Source organism: Egretta garzetta, unplaced genomic scaffold (assembly GCF_000687185.1).
Source record: "Egretta garzetta isolate BGI_Z169 unplaced genomic scaffold, ASM68718v1 scaffold72, whole genome shotgun sequence".
In the NCBI taxonomy this organism is placed as follows: domain Eukaryota; kingdom Metazoa; phylum Chordata; class Aves; order Pelecaniformes; family Ardeidae; genus Egretta; species Egretta garzetta.
This window is the reverse complement of record NW_009259032.1, coordinates 1260417-1276930: the sequence shown is the minus strand read 5'-3', so window position 1 is coordinate 1276930 and position 16514 is coordinate 1260417. Positions and strand designations below refer to the sequence as shown.

Below are 16514 nucleotides of genomic sequence, written 5' to 3'. Positions count from 1 at the left end.
CTTTCCCTCTGTAAACTCTCATACTGATGCCTCTTCAGAAAAAGGGCGCTACATTATTGTTGACTATTTCTGCATTCCCTTTTAACCTTTTCTTTGGAATCACAATACTACAGCTTGTTACCGATAGCCCCTGTGTGACCTCCTCCACCCAACTCACTGATTTTGAGACAATTTTATATATGGATATTCAGAAACAACATTAACAAGAAAAGAACATATACTTTGTTAGTCTAAGTTTTAAAATTATTTAGATAAATAGCCAGTAAAAGATGTAAACATAGAAATGTTTCAGCGTGATAGAGATTCATGCAACCGTATCACATGCTTTTTCTGTACTTAATAAATTCATAGTAAGTACATTTAGAATATTGCAGTCAACTGTGTATCTTCACAATTAGTCCTTTTAGGTCCTACTTCAGAAGGGGGAAAGCTAAGAATAAAAACAATGTTCACAATAAGCTTAACTGCTTACTATGCATTGTTTCCTGCAAGATTATCTTGCAGAGCATTTAGCCATTATCTTTCAAATCTGGATTAATACATGAAATGTCTGAATAGTTTCTAATGTGTCCTTTTCCCTGCCAGCTTTTAAATTGCCATTATGAGTACACTCTTCAGAAGAGTTTCATCATACAAAATAGCTTTTGTCCTTTTCTTAGAGTTATTAGCAGGTATAACTGGGACCTCTGGCAGCCAAGGTTAAAGTGAAAGTATTCAGAAGGAGCCCAGTGCTTTCAAGACTGAGATGAGCTGGGTGTTTCTCTTTGAATTCTAACTCTGTTGAAATAGTTGCTTAAGCAGGATAGCAGGGAACACCTCATTTGAATTCTGTTGTTAATAGTTATAATTGTTAAGAATACAAGTGTTTCATGCTTATATTGCACCTTTTTTCAACAAGCTTCAGGGCACTTTGAAAAATTTGTGTTATCAAATCCTACAGATAGTAGGCATTAAACCCAGGCAATTGAACTGATTTCCCAATGGTCATGCCATGCAGCATGACTGGCAGAGCTGGGAGTAGTGCCTCTGTCTGAATCTGGGCTTTACTGATAAAAGAGCATCTTTTTCTTCCCCACTTCTTGGTTTCCTTTCCCATTCCCCTCATCTGGTCCTACACACCCACATACACATCTGGTCACATCAAATCCCTCTACTTGCCTCAGTGGTTTTGTCATGTTTCATCTCCTTCTTTTCACCTCTTTGTGCTCTTGCTCTGTTTCACCTTTCCAGCTGAGACGACTCTTCCTCCTCCCAACACGAGCTCGTGTTAGTCTCTCCCATTTTACATATCCAAACACACAAAACTCCCTTTAGTCACTCTTGTCTCTCCAGCTGCAGCCCTTTCCCTTTCCACTGTGAGCATACTGAAGGCTCAGATGCATTTGCTATGTGGAGTTTTAAACCCTCTTCCGAGGTCTTTAGTGTCCTCTTCTTTGCCATGTGTAGGAATGAGAACATCGTCTTCACAGTCTATAATACTACAACATAATTACATTTCTCTTTCAAAATCTTGTCCTCCTTCTACTTCAAAATCTTGCCCTCCTTTGGTTTGTTACTCTGTCCTCAATGCTTCTAACTTCTTAAGTGATTCTTCACTGTTTCCTTCAAAGGATCTGCTTCATCTCCTCAGCAGGTTACTGGAAACCTTCTAAATAACTGTTCTTGATTACCTTCTCTTTCTTCTATTACTTCTATGTAGCATCATCTGCAAATATAATTGCAGTTACCACATTTTTGTTGCTGTCTCAGAGATCTATTTTGCTATATATTGCACCATTTCTTTTACTTCTTGCCCTTACATGATCTTGATAAATACAAGTTTGCTTAGCATATTGCCTAATTATTTTGTTGCTGAATGGGAAACTGAAAGCTTCTGCTCACTCCAAATGGAGGGAGGGTAGAGGAAGTGTTTCTTACTCCTTTTCACCATATGACCAAGAACCTAAACATACAACAGAAGAGACTGAGACCTCTCAATCTTTTAGGAGAGAACAAATTCCATCTTCTGCACAGACTAGGAGAAGAAAAAAAATCTGACTTTGATGATGTAGAGACTATGGTAAATTAGTGAGTGTAAAAGAAAGTGATGCAGGGAGAAGCTGAGGAACAGAGAAGAGGTTTTTATAAACAATTAAGAGAGAAAGACGTTGAGAGGACAGAGGGAGGAACATAATATATTAGTAAATAAACATTGAAATTAAGATGAAAGTGGGTGATAAAGAAATAGATAAAAAGTTACAAGGACATGGCAAGACCAATTTTAGATGTCTGATACTTGTTCTGTTCATTACTATGGGTACCATCACCATTTATCACAGTATAACATCTGTCTAGTTTTAAAACTAGAAGTCTCTTAGGAAGGTGGGTCAGTTGTGCTGACTGCTATCTTCTGTTGGACCTGTGCAAGTGTATAGATATTCATGATTCTACTTCACCTACTTATTGATATATCAAAGTTTATCATCGCGTGAGGATTGCTTACCTCTATGACAATTATTTCTTTAGCTAAAACAACACTGCAAGCTTAACTACAAAACATACAAGATTTTGTAGTTACAGAAACATCAAAGAACATTGTAATAGGTGCAACAAAGGGAGTATTTAAGAATATGTATTTGTACTTCAAGCATTGTATGGAATCTTTGAGTTACTGGCGTGAGGGGTTCTGTTGATCGAGAATCAGAAATCTCATCTCTTTTTATGGGGATTGTACACCCTGGTTCATACTGTCTCACAAATGACTAATAACACAAAGCTAAACTGGTTTTGGAAGATCCAACATAGTCTAGGATCAGGAAGAGACATAATTTGCAATTCACAGCAAATCAAAAACGTATTGACCTTTTGCCTATTACACTGCTACATCTCTGAAGGGTGCTCTGTAGTAAACTATTAAGTAACACTGTTGGTGTATCAGGTGGTTGCTTCTGTAAATTGCCCTTCTCAAATGTGCAGCAGCAGTGCCTGCCTAGCTATAGCTCCTTCTGGAGACCAGTCCTTTATCTTTCTGACACCAGGATAATTCTCTATCTATGACTTGCATGGATGTGAATACTTTGGTTCTCTGTGACTGGGGGACATAGCAGGAAGGAAAGACAGAGGGCAGAGAGCTTCCCAGTGGATGGGTCCTCTAGCTTTCCTCCCATGGTGGGAATCAGATAGACTGTGGAAAGGTACAGGCCTTTGGGCTCATATAATCTCCCTTGTATTTCTCATTCTTTCTTTTTCTTTTCCTTTCCTTCCAAATAAAGAGCCTATTACTTAGCTTTAATTCCTTTTTAATTTTTTTTTATTTTAAAGCAAAAGCTTTTCAGCAGTTCTAATTAAGGGAATAGAGAGTAAAAAGTGCTGTGTTAAACACCAAAAATTGTGTTATTTAGTAATTTTAATTTATGTTGAATTTGTTGGGGAGGAAAAAAAGGTTGTGGATTCACTGTTCTTTTCAGCACTTCTTTATGATGCTAAAAACTTGCTCAGTCTAAGCTATGTTAAATTAGTTTCCATGGAAGTCAATTAAGCGCTCTTAAGTCTTTCTAAATTAACAACTAATGGAAAGAACATAAGCCCAAATCCTCACTTGGGTTTATTCTCTAGAAACTTGCATGAGAACTTAACATTGTTTGTCTATGCATATGTTTATTTTCACAAAAGCCCCAGTTGCAATGCCAATGTAACTAGAATGGCCGAAACTGAAAATAGACGGCTTGCTTTAACAGGCTTTGCATTATTTGCAGAATTTATGCGGAACCCATGTGTGGATGCTGGGTTGATCCCTCCTTTGGTGCAGCTGTTAAACTGCAAAGACCAGGAAATATTGCTTCAAACAGGACGTGCCCTGGGCAATATATGCTACGATAGCCGTGAGTATTGAAATATATGCCATATTTTGTAGATGCTCTTGTAGGAGGGGGTCGTTTTCCTCTTTTCTTGATTTTTATTTACCACACAACTCTTTTGATTGTATGGGACAATTGAATGTCGCACTTGCATGATGCTTTTGTGACAAAGATTAAAAAAAACTGTTTCAATACTGTGATACAACTGGATATGAGAATAGAAAAGGTTGGTGATCCTGGGTTTGGTAGCAGGTGCTACATACACAGAGGCCTGAATAGTTCATTTTTCCTCAAATAGAATGTCTCAGAAGGGAATATTCTTATTCTACTAGCCTCAAAGCTGTGCAGAGCTACATATGTGGCTGAAATAATGCCTGAGCTATGTTGCTGATTCTCAGAATTCTTATGTGGCCAATCATTTGCTCCCAGATTACATATTGGTATTTTTTGGTATAATGGGAGGTGAAGATTGGTGAGGTTTTTTAACTTTTTGTGGGCACAAAAAATTTTGCTCTGCAAAGCAATTGAGTTTTGAAATGCAGTTATGACTCCATGTACCGATTACATGCATGGATATGTCATCTGCAAAACCAAACCAGTGGTTGCAGTGTTTTGAAAATGCAGCCTCATTTTCCCTTATTTTAAGTATTTTGATAAAAGCCAGTGCACAATAAATATGGTGCAGAAGCAGAAAAACCAGGAACATCGTTCTTTGCACATGAAGGAATTGAAAGCCTATGGATGTCTGCAGATGGGATGTGAGATGAAATTGTAAAAGCGTTTTATTATCTTGAGATTTAGTGCATTTCATATGACAAGAAATATTCTTTGTACTATGTGTTGCATTTACTTAAGTTTTGCTGTTCTGAAAACTGTCTGTTGAAAAAACTGAATTATTAGTAGCCTTTCTCCTTGCTACTTTTTTCATACTAGTTTGGAAATTTACATTTTATATTGTTTTAAATTACCTTGCCTTTAAACTCGGGGAAGTTAATCAGACTTTCCATGCTAGCATTTCCATTTACAGACAACTACTGCTTGAGGATGTTAATGCATAATTCTTTCATTTAGGATTTTCTTTAAGGTGACCAATCAACTGAACAGCTGCTTCCCCATGGAGACTTCAACTTGAAGCTGTTGAGCTTTCTATAACATAATTTATTTACTATATTTTATTTCAGGGTCGTATGTGATATAAAGCTCACTCCCAGGTGACACTGGTTTATTTCATATAAGTAAAATCTACATAACTATTTATGTCACTGTTGTTCAACCCACATTTTTTCATTAAATACAGTAAGGACACACAAAAGTGATATTGTGGACTACTGCTGGCTTTTACAGTGCAGGATCTATCCAGTATGGAAAAGCTGTATTACATGCCTTGTGTTGCCCTTCCGTGGAGCAAAGCTGGCACTGATAAAAATCTACAGTAGGCAGTGATATGTTCTGTATGCCATGTGTTCCTGTGCTCCTGTGGGAGGACAATCACCACCATGCCTATGTATTTGAATAAGATTAGTGAATAAAATGTAATAAAATATCACAAAAATCAAGATTAGCATCTTGGATTTGAGTGGAAGAGGCTAATTACCGTGCTTATTTATCACATCCACCCTATCCGACTTTATTTTGTATGTTTTCTTAATGTGTAATGATTATGTAAGTTACGTACCCTATCCTAAATTCTTATTTAGGACAAATACTTCCAATATGGTTATTACTATAAAATTTAATATATTTTCATTTATGGCTATTATTTTTCCGTAACAAAGAGTTTTAAAGTATAACAAAGACAAGGTGTGGAGGCCAATAGTTCTAATAAAAAGTGTTATGTATTAATAGCCTTTTTCTTTGAGAAAAAAAAAGATACAAAAGCAGCTGTTACCCTTCTAATAACTGGGACTCATATGGGAATTTGAAATATATCAGTAACTATATTTTACCGTATACATGAGCATTTTTTCACTTCTACTGCACATGTAATTATGCAGTAATGAAAAAGGTCTTTAAGTCCTAAGTCAATATTAGGCTGAAATTATGGAATTGAGCCCATATTGAATGGCTAATAGCAACATTTCTATTAACTGAAAGCCCCAATTATCCTGTATTTCATCCCAGCAAGCACGCATCACTTCATTTAGTGACAGTTTGTGCGAAAAGGAGTTAATCAGGTCTCTCTTTTTGAGAGACATCTGCATGGTGCAGGATGAAAGTTGTGGGACAAATGGCTTTTCCTATAGGGAAGGCCCCTTAAAATTGGCCTTTCAGTGAAGAAGGATTGCCTGAAGTTTTTTCTTGATTAAATGAAAATGGCAGTGGTTTCTCAGAGTTCACAGGTCCCAGAGTTGCTGCATGAAGTTGCTGCAAGACCATTTCCATGTAAGTTCAGGAGGGGCTACTCCTGGAACACGGCTGCTGTGGAAAGGTAATTCGTGGCTAAGTCCCAGTGCTGGAAGAGGTTTAGTACCTTCCACAGGTTAAAAGGGGAATTGCACACTTGCTGGCCAGAGACCTTACTGAACAGATTAATCTCCTACAGAAAACACGAAATGAAAACCTGTTGACTTACTGACAGATTTTCTTCTCTATAATAAAGTCTGAGGTACTCATGCACAGTGTTATCATCTGGGTGTTCATCAGGGTTAGGCCCCTAAAATAATACTGAACTACTTGTTTGAGCATGGAAGAAAATACAGAGAATTATATGCATTTCGTAAACAGTTAAAGAGGAAAAAATAGGTCAAATTTATCCCAAGCAGCCTTGAGAGCATCGTTTTAAAGTATTTATGTTGTGAAGAGATCTGCTTTATGTGAGTCTCTGAACATCAAGAATACAGGCAAATACAATTGCAAAGCAGAGTAGAAGGAAGCTTTGTTAGTACTGATGAGGCTTCTAGTCTCCTAGTCTCCGTCTTGTATGCTGAGATGAAAGAAACAATTGAGGCAGCCAAAAAGATTTTAAGTCAGAAGCAATGAATTTGACTAATCACAGTATGCAGGCTGCTCAGTGCTGTCCTACAATTTAAGAACAGATACATTACTCTATGTTCCTGTACAGGCTGTAATTTTTCTACATGCTTTATCTACTAAACGCCACATATACCTCAGCCCCCAAATTTTCGTCAAAGCAGAAAGTGCAAAGCAAAGAAATGGAGACGTGATCTCTCCTCCTCACCCTCCTGCTTTCTTCCCTACTATATCTACAGCCTGTACCAAGTACAGCTGCTTGTACTTCCGTATCCCCAGACAACAGATTCCTCAGCCTTACTCAGGGACAGAATTTTGTCTGAACTATATTATTAGATGCAAAGCTCCTAGCCCACTCATTCCTTTTAACCACTAGTTATATTTTTTTGCTTATAACCAAAGCTAAACTCTTAGGCATTGTCCAGTCAGAGCATAAGACTTATCCTTCTAGCTGCTTCACCACTCTTTATCCATGAATCAAACTACAGCTACTTTTCTACTGTCTGTCTTTCCAGCCCCTCCACTCCCGGACCCGCCATTCTCCCCCGTGCTGTTTCTTTAGTAAGTTTGTTCATTTAGGGCTGTTACAGATGTACAGATGCTACAGACTAATAGGACATACCTCCAAAACTCTTCTGCGTTCTCCCTGCACCTTGGTCCCACATGCAACGTGAAGATCTCATCTCCATTGTTCAGGAAGGGTTATGTTTAGTATTACATGGTTCTTACTACAAAAAGCAAGGTCTTAAGTCAGAGCAGAATGGTTAATTCTGCTATAGATAGAGGCTAAAAATTATTTGCTACCATCAGCTCTGGGAGTTGGGATATTATGTTAAAGAAGAGCGTTATCCAAATTGCAGCATGGGCTCACTTCACGAACAGCCTGATGGCACAAGCCTCAGCTCTCTCTGCTGGCTCCTTTCACAGAAGACTAGGAAGACTCTGGTGACTTAAATCATGCGTCAGATTGAGTGCTTGGGGGACAGAGAAACTGAGACCACCGTTTTCAAGTTAGGCCTACCTTCTTGCAAGACCCACATGAGAATGTGGGAGAAAGACAAAACCAGTCTGTAGCCAGGTCTCTGTCCTACTCTGACACCCCCCACACCAATGCAGTTTGTATAGATGAAAAATCAGGTCAACCAGATAAACCTTAGTCAAGAATTCTAATGGAAGATGAGGCTATATTAAAATAATAGTACTTTCTTAGCAAATAATAGTCTCACAATATTTTTTATCATTGTTTGTGATGCGCACGCTATCTTAATCTCAGTGATCTTTCCATAGGTAGTTTGTTACACACTTCAGTTTTGAACTGATCGACAAACTATTTTCCTGTGGTTTTATATAGCATTGAGCACACTATAGAAGATATCATAATTATAGTGTAAAAAGTGATAATTATATGAGGAAGTGAAAGGCTAGGATATTTAGAGCCTGATTCGGGAGTCATTCTGATTGACTTCAGTTGAGATTAGATTAGACTCTTATCCATTAGAAAGTAATTCCTTCTTGCTGTTTAGAGCATCCACATATTCTAAAAGCTATCAAAGGGAAATAAGCGCTCCACAGATCTTGTAAGGGAAATGAAAAATTTCCCATTCTGCCCTTCCATAATATTGATATTAAACGTAGCGCTTAGAGACCTCCCTGGGGAATCACAAAGCTATTGCTTTTTGCACACATCTACAACTTTGTTTCTTAATGAAACCACCAGCCTGGGTACATGGTCACCATCCGTGCTTCGTGGTATAAACAGCTGCAGAATTGGAAAGAAACTAAAAATGCCAACTCATTCTATAAAGGCTCTCCTCTGACAGCTGCTTATCTACCTTTTTCTGCAGGAAATTTACTGGATCCTTTTCTCATTTCCCAAGCTGTACATTTCTTTGGTATCTACCCAGTCTTACTTGTATTGATGGTGAGACTCCTCGCTGAATTTCAGCGATGTGGCCTTTCACATAGACCCAGATCTTCTTTGATCCCAGCCTTAACACCAGACCATGAACATTATGCCACTTCTTGTTAAAAAGATCTTAGATATGCTATACATCCTGTATACTCAGCTGCCTGTCCTATAAGGATGTACAGATATCTTGCAGAGATCACTAAGAAAGGCTAAGTACAAAAATAAGTAACTACTCAATTATACGGTTACATACATCTCCTCTCAGGACATGAGGTTAATTTCAGGATCTAAAGCAGAAAACCAGACGCTTAAGAATTAAACATACCGGAAAGAAATCAAATTCAGTTTTCTTCAAAAAATGGCATAACCTTTTTCAGTGCCATATGGAAAACCAGCAGAATCCTAGAACACAACTGGTGTTGATAATGGCACACTACTGGCTAATCATTTTTATGAAGGTCACCCTGATTCATGCAGCCAGGCAGCACCTTACCACAATCTTTCATTTGTCATTGTACTAGATCCTACCAAATGCAAATGCCACCTACTAAGCTATTTCCCAAGCAATATCATGAAATCGAGACCAGAGGCTTTAACTTGTTGCTTGAAAACTGATTATTTACAACAGCTTACAGAGAATTAAAATTCTAGTTTTTAATTATACAGTAATAGTGTTTTACCCTTAGATCTGTCCTCTCTGAGGTATGTCAGTCTTAGAAAATTATAGCATTTTTAAGTTAGAAATCCTTGATAATGCAGTATTTTTTCCAAGCCTCTGCAGCACAAGTATTACATCAGCTAGAAACTAAGCATACCATATGCATGCCAACACATAGTTTCACAGTAATATTTAGTATGTATCGGCAACTAATCATGAATGTTCTTAGGACGTTCTTAAACAATATTATTCTAGTTTATTTATTTTATAGCTGGCCTAAATGGAATCAGAATGATGAGGAAATCTTCCTAAAGCATCAGAAAGAGCCATTCAAGAAATATGAAAACCATGAATTCTCATTCTCAGGCTATTACTCTTTTTTAAATTTACATTCTAAATATTAACTCTACTGAAACAAGTGGCAAATTTCTCATGAGTTAAGCCAAAACTTAACAGAAGCCCGCATGGCAGGGGAGAGGGAGAAGAAAGAAGCAAAACAAAATTGCCATAGGTTTGCAGCTTTTCCCTTCTTTGAGATGAAAATATGAGGGCTGTTTTTTTGTTTGTTTTAAAGAGTATAGGTATGATAGGTCAAAAATAAATTCTAAGAAACAAAGCAGATCTATTCTGATTCCTTATTTTGTCCCCCTCCAGCACTTCATTCACAGTCTTTAAAGTTTGTGTATTGCTCATACTCCAACAGGCTCAGACACACCTGCTTAATTTACAGTCAAAATAGAAGCCACAGGCAACAAGGAAATAAAAAAAAAAAAAAAAAAAAAAAAAAAAGATAAGAGATGGAAGATGTTTCCAGATGTTTCCAGGGTCTTAAAGAAGGTCATGAGGAGACTTGGAATGAAATTCTGCATTATTCACTAGATCTTGCTGCCATCCTAAAAGCAAGTTAAGGATTCAAACTTTGGTTAAGGACTGAGCTATTTCTTCATACTTCAAAGCTAAACAAAGCAGGAAAGGCAAAAACTTGGAATTATCCTAATATTTATGAAGCCTAAAAAGAATTGCTTATCATGAAGAAAAGCTTTTAGAATTCCAGTAACACTATGCAAACAACACAAGATATGTAAGTGACTCTTCTCCTTTCTATTCAACCTCCATTTGCATGTCTTTTTTCACTTTGCCTTTTAAGATGTTTGAAATTGTTCATATTTATAGATAACTGCACAGTCACATGTTACTTTCAAGCCCCTTGGAAAACAAAGCTTGTTAGTTGAGTGTCTCCCCATGGCCAAAGTCTAGGTTATTCTATTTTACTTACAAAAGTAGGCATTATGTGAAATACCAACCATCACTAAATCAGCAATGGTAGAAAACATCTACTGAATTCTCATGGAAAACAGAAGAAAGTATTATATATAAGCAGTGCTTAGCAAGATACTAACAAGCATACATTGGTTATGTAAAATTGGGAAGTAAGAGTTTATTAATTTTTTTTGTTAAGCTTGCAGCCATCGTACTTCTCCTTTTAACTTTGTGTTTTAATAGTCTAATTATATAATCATAGCTTCTAAAATAATAGTGTAGAATATTATTTTATTGTACTCTCAGATCCACTTCTGTAGATTTTTTTAACACTGTGCACCATACATAAATTGCATGGTCCAAGCCTTTTAGTTGTTTCCATGATAGCTAAACAGACATCTACTTTTATGCAGCATTTCATACAGTGCAATAACAGCACAGAGTTAACATACAACATGCAAACCACCTAAATTCAGTTACATTTGTTGCGTTCATATCTAAGGAATACTGTGCAACTCTCAGAAACAGTAATTGGACGTTACTGGCAAAGAACAATATTCAATCTATCCCTTAATGCAGTGAAGCTCTTGAATGCCTCAGCCAGGGGACCAGGACTCTGTTTAGTTAGAGGGTTTTATACTACTATTTGCATACTAATATAATCAAGAGACTGTGCCCACCAGAGGAAGCTGTGGCCCAAGTATTTGATAAAAGACAGTAAGGAAAGAGTTAGGTAAAACTACAGATAACAGCAAGATGGTTAGCATTAGCAGTAACAAAGCTGCATTCCTGTCCATGAGGTGTCAGCGAGTATGAACGAAGTTGGTCTTTGAGCCTCTTTGAACCTGAGGCTGCTGTGTGTCTGGTTAGTTGTCCAGCCAGCAGAACAGCCTGAGGAGTCAGGGTGGGTGCTTTGAATACCCTATCTACAACAGCATTCACATGTCCCTGAAAAAGAGAGTCACTTACCTGAGACAGTGTCCAGCTTATCACCCACATTTGGCACCGCCTGGCCGCTTGAGTGCAGGCTGTTCTGCCGTCACAGTGCATTGCAAGTTGCCCTCCAGTCAAATCGGTGGGTTGCCTTCTGCCAAGGAGGTAGAAGATTTCCTAAAACAAAACACTTGGCTGGTCTTCCTCAGGCTGTATCCTACAGCCTTACAGATACAAGAATCTTCTACAGGTCAGCTCTTCCGTGCAGGCTGCACACTAACAAGCAACAGCCTGCACACTGTGGCCTGGGGTTGCCTTAGAAGGCCAGATCCTCTCACTCCCCCTAGGCTTCATGATTTGGGGCAAGGCTAGCACTGACCCCAGACCCAAGACTAACCCCAGCTTTTCCTAGATCCCAGGGCCACTTGTTACTTTCTCATTTGTCTGAATAATTTTCTTCCTTCCCAGGGCCTAGTGGATCCACAAATATGCTTTATGGAGGGTTTGGGGTTTTTTTATTTGGTTTCGTTTTTTGCTTATTGAGCTTTTCCCCAACCTACTCTAACTCCCCATGGGTGACACACTTTCTGAGACTGCTCCTCCAGCTGCTTTAGAGGACAACCACAGCTCCTTCGAGCAACTTCAGCTAGCAGTAGTACCCCTCTCATACAATACCAGGCGAAGGCTCTTGCCAGGCTCCTTTCAGCAGCACCCAGCAGAACACCCCTGTTCTGCACCAGACTGTGACCATGCCATGCTCAGTTGACACCCTTGTTCTTTGAGAGTTTGAAGCTGAGAGACAGCATTGCACTCAAGGCCTGGGAGTAAAAATTCTAAATGAATTGCTGTGTGCAGGTTTGTTCTGTTAATGGCATGAGATGCTATAAATACCTATTTACCAGGGTAGAAAAACTGCCTGATGTTTTACTGTATAATTGGATTCCATGATTTATTTCATGCTGTATGAAATAAGAAGCATAGGCTGGCTTCAGCTCTGACTTATGCTCTCATAAACATAATTTGTTTGACTGCAATGAAATTACTAAGGAGTTGCAGAGAGTTATAAAATCAACTGAAGAATTTGGTGTAAGCATATTGCACATGGAAAGGAAGGCAGAGGGAAGTGCTACATTCAGCTTTGAGGGCCTTTACCTGACTTTTACATATCTAGTAGAACTTTTTCATACTGCTTGGCTTCTTTATTTTTAAGTAGAATTCTGTAGTGAAAATTATTACATTTTAAAACTAAAATCTCCTTGGAAACCAGAACAAATCACCTGCCAATACTGAAACCAGTAGTATTTTATGTCTTGTTGCTGACAAAAACATTTATGCTGTTATATTGAAATCTCAGGTCCACTAACAGAATTTGACTGGAAGTGAAGTATTGAAAAGTCTTGAACAGTAAACTCATCACTATTCTTTTGTCTGACATCACAAACACAATTCTTCTTGTATGTATGTGACATAAGAGTAATGTGAAAAATAAGCAAATTTTATCGCAGTTGAATTGTGGAGTTGAATCTGGCTTGCATTTGACTGCTACCTCAGCATAGCTTTAGGGAGGTCGCGATACTGGCACATTTACCCATCCTTTTAAACGTTCTGCCAAAGTCCTGACTCTGTAGACAAAAGAAATCCCACAGTACTCATGAGAGAGATTAGGGCTTGTTGGTGTTTATATCCTATGGTCCACACATTGAACATACTGTAAGGAGTCTACAAAAATACCCCTAGATCTCCATTTGGATACAACATTTTAAAATTGTATTTGTTAGAATAAACCAGTCGCATAAGAGGGCCAGTATGCTGATGCATCAGTTGTCATTAGCCAGCAAATATGGTGGCAACAGTTTTATCCAAGAAGATGAATGCTATGTATTTTCTGTCCTTGAAGGCATTATATTAAAAGACAGCATTCTGTTAGCATTTCTAGTTTACTGTTTGCATATTTACTATTTTAGCAATAATTTCTAAAAGAATAACTTATGAGACAATATCCTCAATGCAGCTGGAGTTAGGACTAAGGATACAATTTAAGATTAAATGATTACAAGACTGTTCTACTTATCTCTGAAGCAAGCATGACTAATTCAAGATTATTTTTTTCTTCATAAAGCAAAAGTTATAAGGCTATATTGCAAATAAAACAAAACTGTACTTCTGGTAATCAGTCTTATAATTCCTGAATGAATTAAATAAAAGGGAATTCCAGTACAAGATAGAGAAATCCTCAAAAATATCTTTCAAATTATTAAAACATGAATCTCAAAATACAGTATTGCTGTGTCTTGTCCCTTATAGACAAGTGCACAGAAGACATGGAACAAGCCAAAAACAACAGCAGTGCAATATAATTACATGAAGCTTACTTTCCTTGAAAAAATAAAATGAATGCAGTGCTGCTCTGTGTTCTGTAACAGGGTTGTAGTCTGTAGTCTTGCAGTCAAATAATTGACAGGGTTCAGAGTCCAGTGATTTAAAAGCATACACAAAAAAATTCAAGATGAAAAGTAGGATCAAGTATTAAAACTGAATGACAGTTCATTCAGACAATTGCCTTAAGTTTTATCTTTACAGTGTTCAGACAGAAAAAAAATAAATTGTAAACTCCCAATTTATGTAAGTGGCAATGTTTTTTCTAATGTCTACGTAGATAATGTGGTTTACACTAGCTAAGGGTTTTCCCCCAACAGTGTTTTTTGAATATTTTCTCTTTCTATTTTCTTAATACTAAGAAAAAAAAATAATGTAAGCAGGACCTTTCTTCCTTTGGCATTCTACTCCTGCTGTTTTTTCCCCACACGTGGTCATAATTTTCTGTATGTCACTGGCTCCTCTGCAGGAGCCAGTTTGATATCACAGAAGATTAGGACTTCAGGTGAAAGAATAAGCAGCAGGAGCAGATGAATGCCTCAGTACAAAAACCATGCAAAGAGGACCTTATTAAAAAATAGAGGAAAATGAAAATAGAACATGTAGAAATAACACACACACACACACACACACACCCCGCCACCACCTTGGGCTACTGTAAATTAGTTCATCTTTAAAAAGAAAAATTAAAAAAATGTTATCCATAAAGCACTGGCGTAACCTAAGAAATATTTTGGTCAAAAAGAACGCAGGAATGGAGGCAAGTGCAATAAAGATGAAGCACTTAAAGTAAAATGGTAGTATGCCATTTAAATTATTTGATCATTACATCCAATTGCAGAGTTAAAAGCATTTAAAAAGAAATACTGTATTTTTTGTATGTCACCAAAATCTGCTGTCTTCGCAGCTTGGTTTATGCAAACCAGGGACTTTCATCACACACTGACTTGCGCCATTTATACCAGTGAAACTATTTACACCAATAAACTTTTGCAGAACATGAATTGGAGAGCGAAGAATTCAGGTTTCCAGTTGTAAGACTAAACCAGAACATTTCAAAGTACAAATCTTAAATTTGAAGCCCAAAAGGTAATTTTTAAGAAATGCTGTCAAATAGTTTTCTAGCTGATTATCTGAGAAATGAGTATATTTTTGAAGCCTACATATATAATAAACATTATAACAACACGGTAACTTGTGATTTCTAGTGCTTTTTAAAGATTAAATCTAATTTATGCATTTTGAGTCTGCAAACCTATATAGGGCCCAACTGCGAAATATCATTACACGTGAAATTGTATTATGAAACATAAAATTCACATTTCAGAATGATGATACAGTAACAAAGACTTCGCAAGAACTGTTTGGAAACAGTGGCACTGTGGCCAATGTGATATAAAGATATGATAGGCGAAGGTAATATGGAGTGTTCATACCCTTTTTTGTGATAAGAAAATGGACAAACTTTCAAGCAACCATTCAGTACAGCACTATACTATACATATTTTTCTATGCTTTTACTTAGTCGTTATTTAACTAGCTATGATGCCATCATCACCAGAGTCATAGACACCTACCTAATTTTTACCAGCATGTGGGTTTAGTCACCATATACACACTTAAATAATAGTGTGCATCTTTGCAGGACGAGGATCATTTCTGAAGTACAAATGACTTCTAAATTGTAGTTTAAATATTAGAGATGACAAAGAGAAAAATTTATAATAGTGGAGGAACCAGACCAATATATTTTAAAACTTAATTAAAAATTGGGTAAAACAGAAGTTTTTAGAACTGTCTGAGATTGCGCTGGTTTTTTCTTGCGAAGACACAGCTCTGTGTCCTAATGGAACATTAACAAGAAATGGTTTTGTCCCAATCTGTAAGCGATGCGCCTGCTTTTTTAATGTCACTTGGATTGGCAGAGCTTAAACTTTCTATTAAAAAAAGCACGCGGTTTGAAAACAACAAAGCTAATCAAGGTCACTAGGTGAGCTATTTACAAAAAAATGTTCTGATATCTGCCTATACTGTGGCACAGCCCTTTGCCTGATGTTAACTATATTTCCAGAAATAACCACCTTACAGTGGTGACAAAAATCAAGCTATTGGTGCATGTGTTTTAGAAATAACTCATAGGCTGTGTATAGCTTATACTTTACGTTGTTTTCATACTTGAAGCTATCACTTTAATTCTTTTTTTCCTGTTGACTTTTTATGACAGTGATTTGTTTTAGGCTTTAGTTAAACTGGGGAAGAAAACTCAAGGAAAAGTTATGCAAACACATCTTAGGAAAAGCAAATTGAAACTAAGTGCTGCATTTTAAAGACCTACCAATCACATGCACTAAAAATATTTCGGTCTTTGACTTGAGCATCCATTGCAGCAGCCATGGCTGAGCCACGGGGAGATTTGACAGGACCCTGCTCATAGGGGGAATGTGAGCAGTCACAGTAATTTGATAATCCACATTAAAACCCAGTTTTGCATAAAACTCCTGTGAGCAACTCAGCATAAAGAGACTGTATTAATTCTTAGAGATGGTTGCGTTGCATTGGGCTAAAGAACACC

The 16514-nt window shown here is 37.3% G+C and overlaps 1 protein-coding gene across 2 annotated transcripts in view; it reads left to right on the top strand.

Annotated features, from left to right (window-relative positions):
- Nucleotides 1-16514, top strand: part of RAP1GDS1 (Rap1 GTPase-GDP dissociation stimulator 1) — a 70887-nt gene that overhangs the window by 18789 nt on the left and 35584 nt on the right. For both annotated transcript variants that reach the window (XM_035890330.1, XM_035890327.1), the window contains one exon: nt 3735-3860. In XM_035890330.1, the coding sequence (XP_035746223.1) occupies nt 3740-3860 (121 nt within the window). In that variant the 5' untranslated portion in view covers nt 3735-3739. The remainder of the gene's footprint in view (nt 1-3734; nt 3861-16514) is intronic.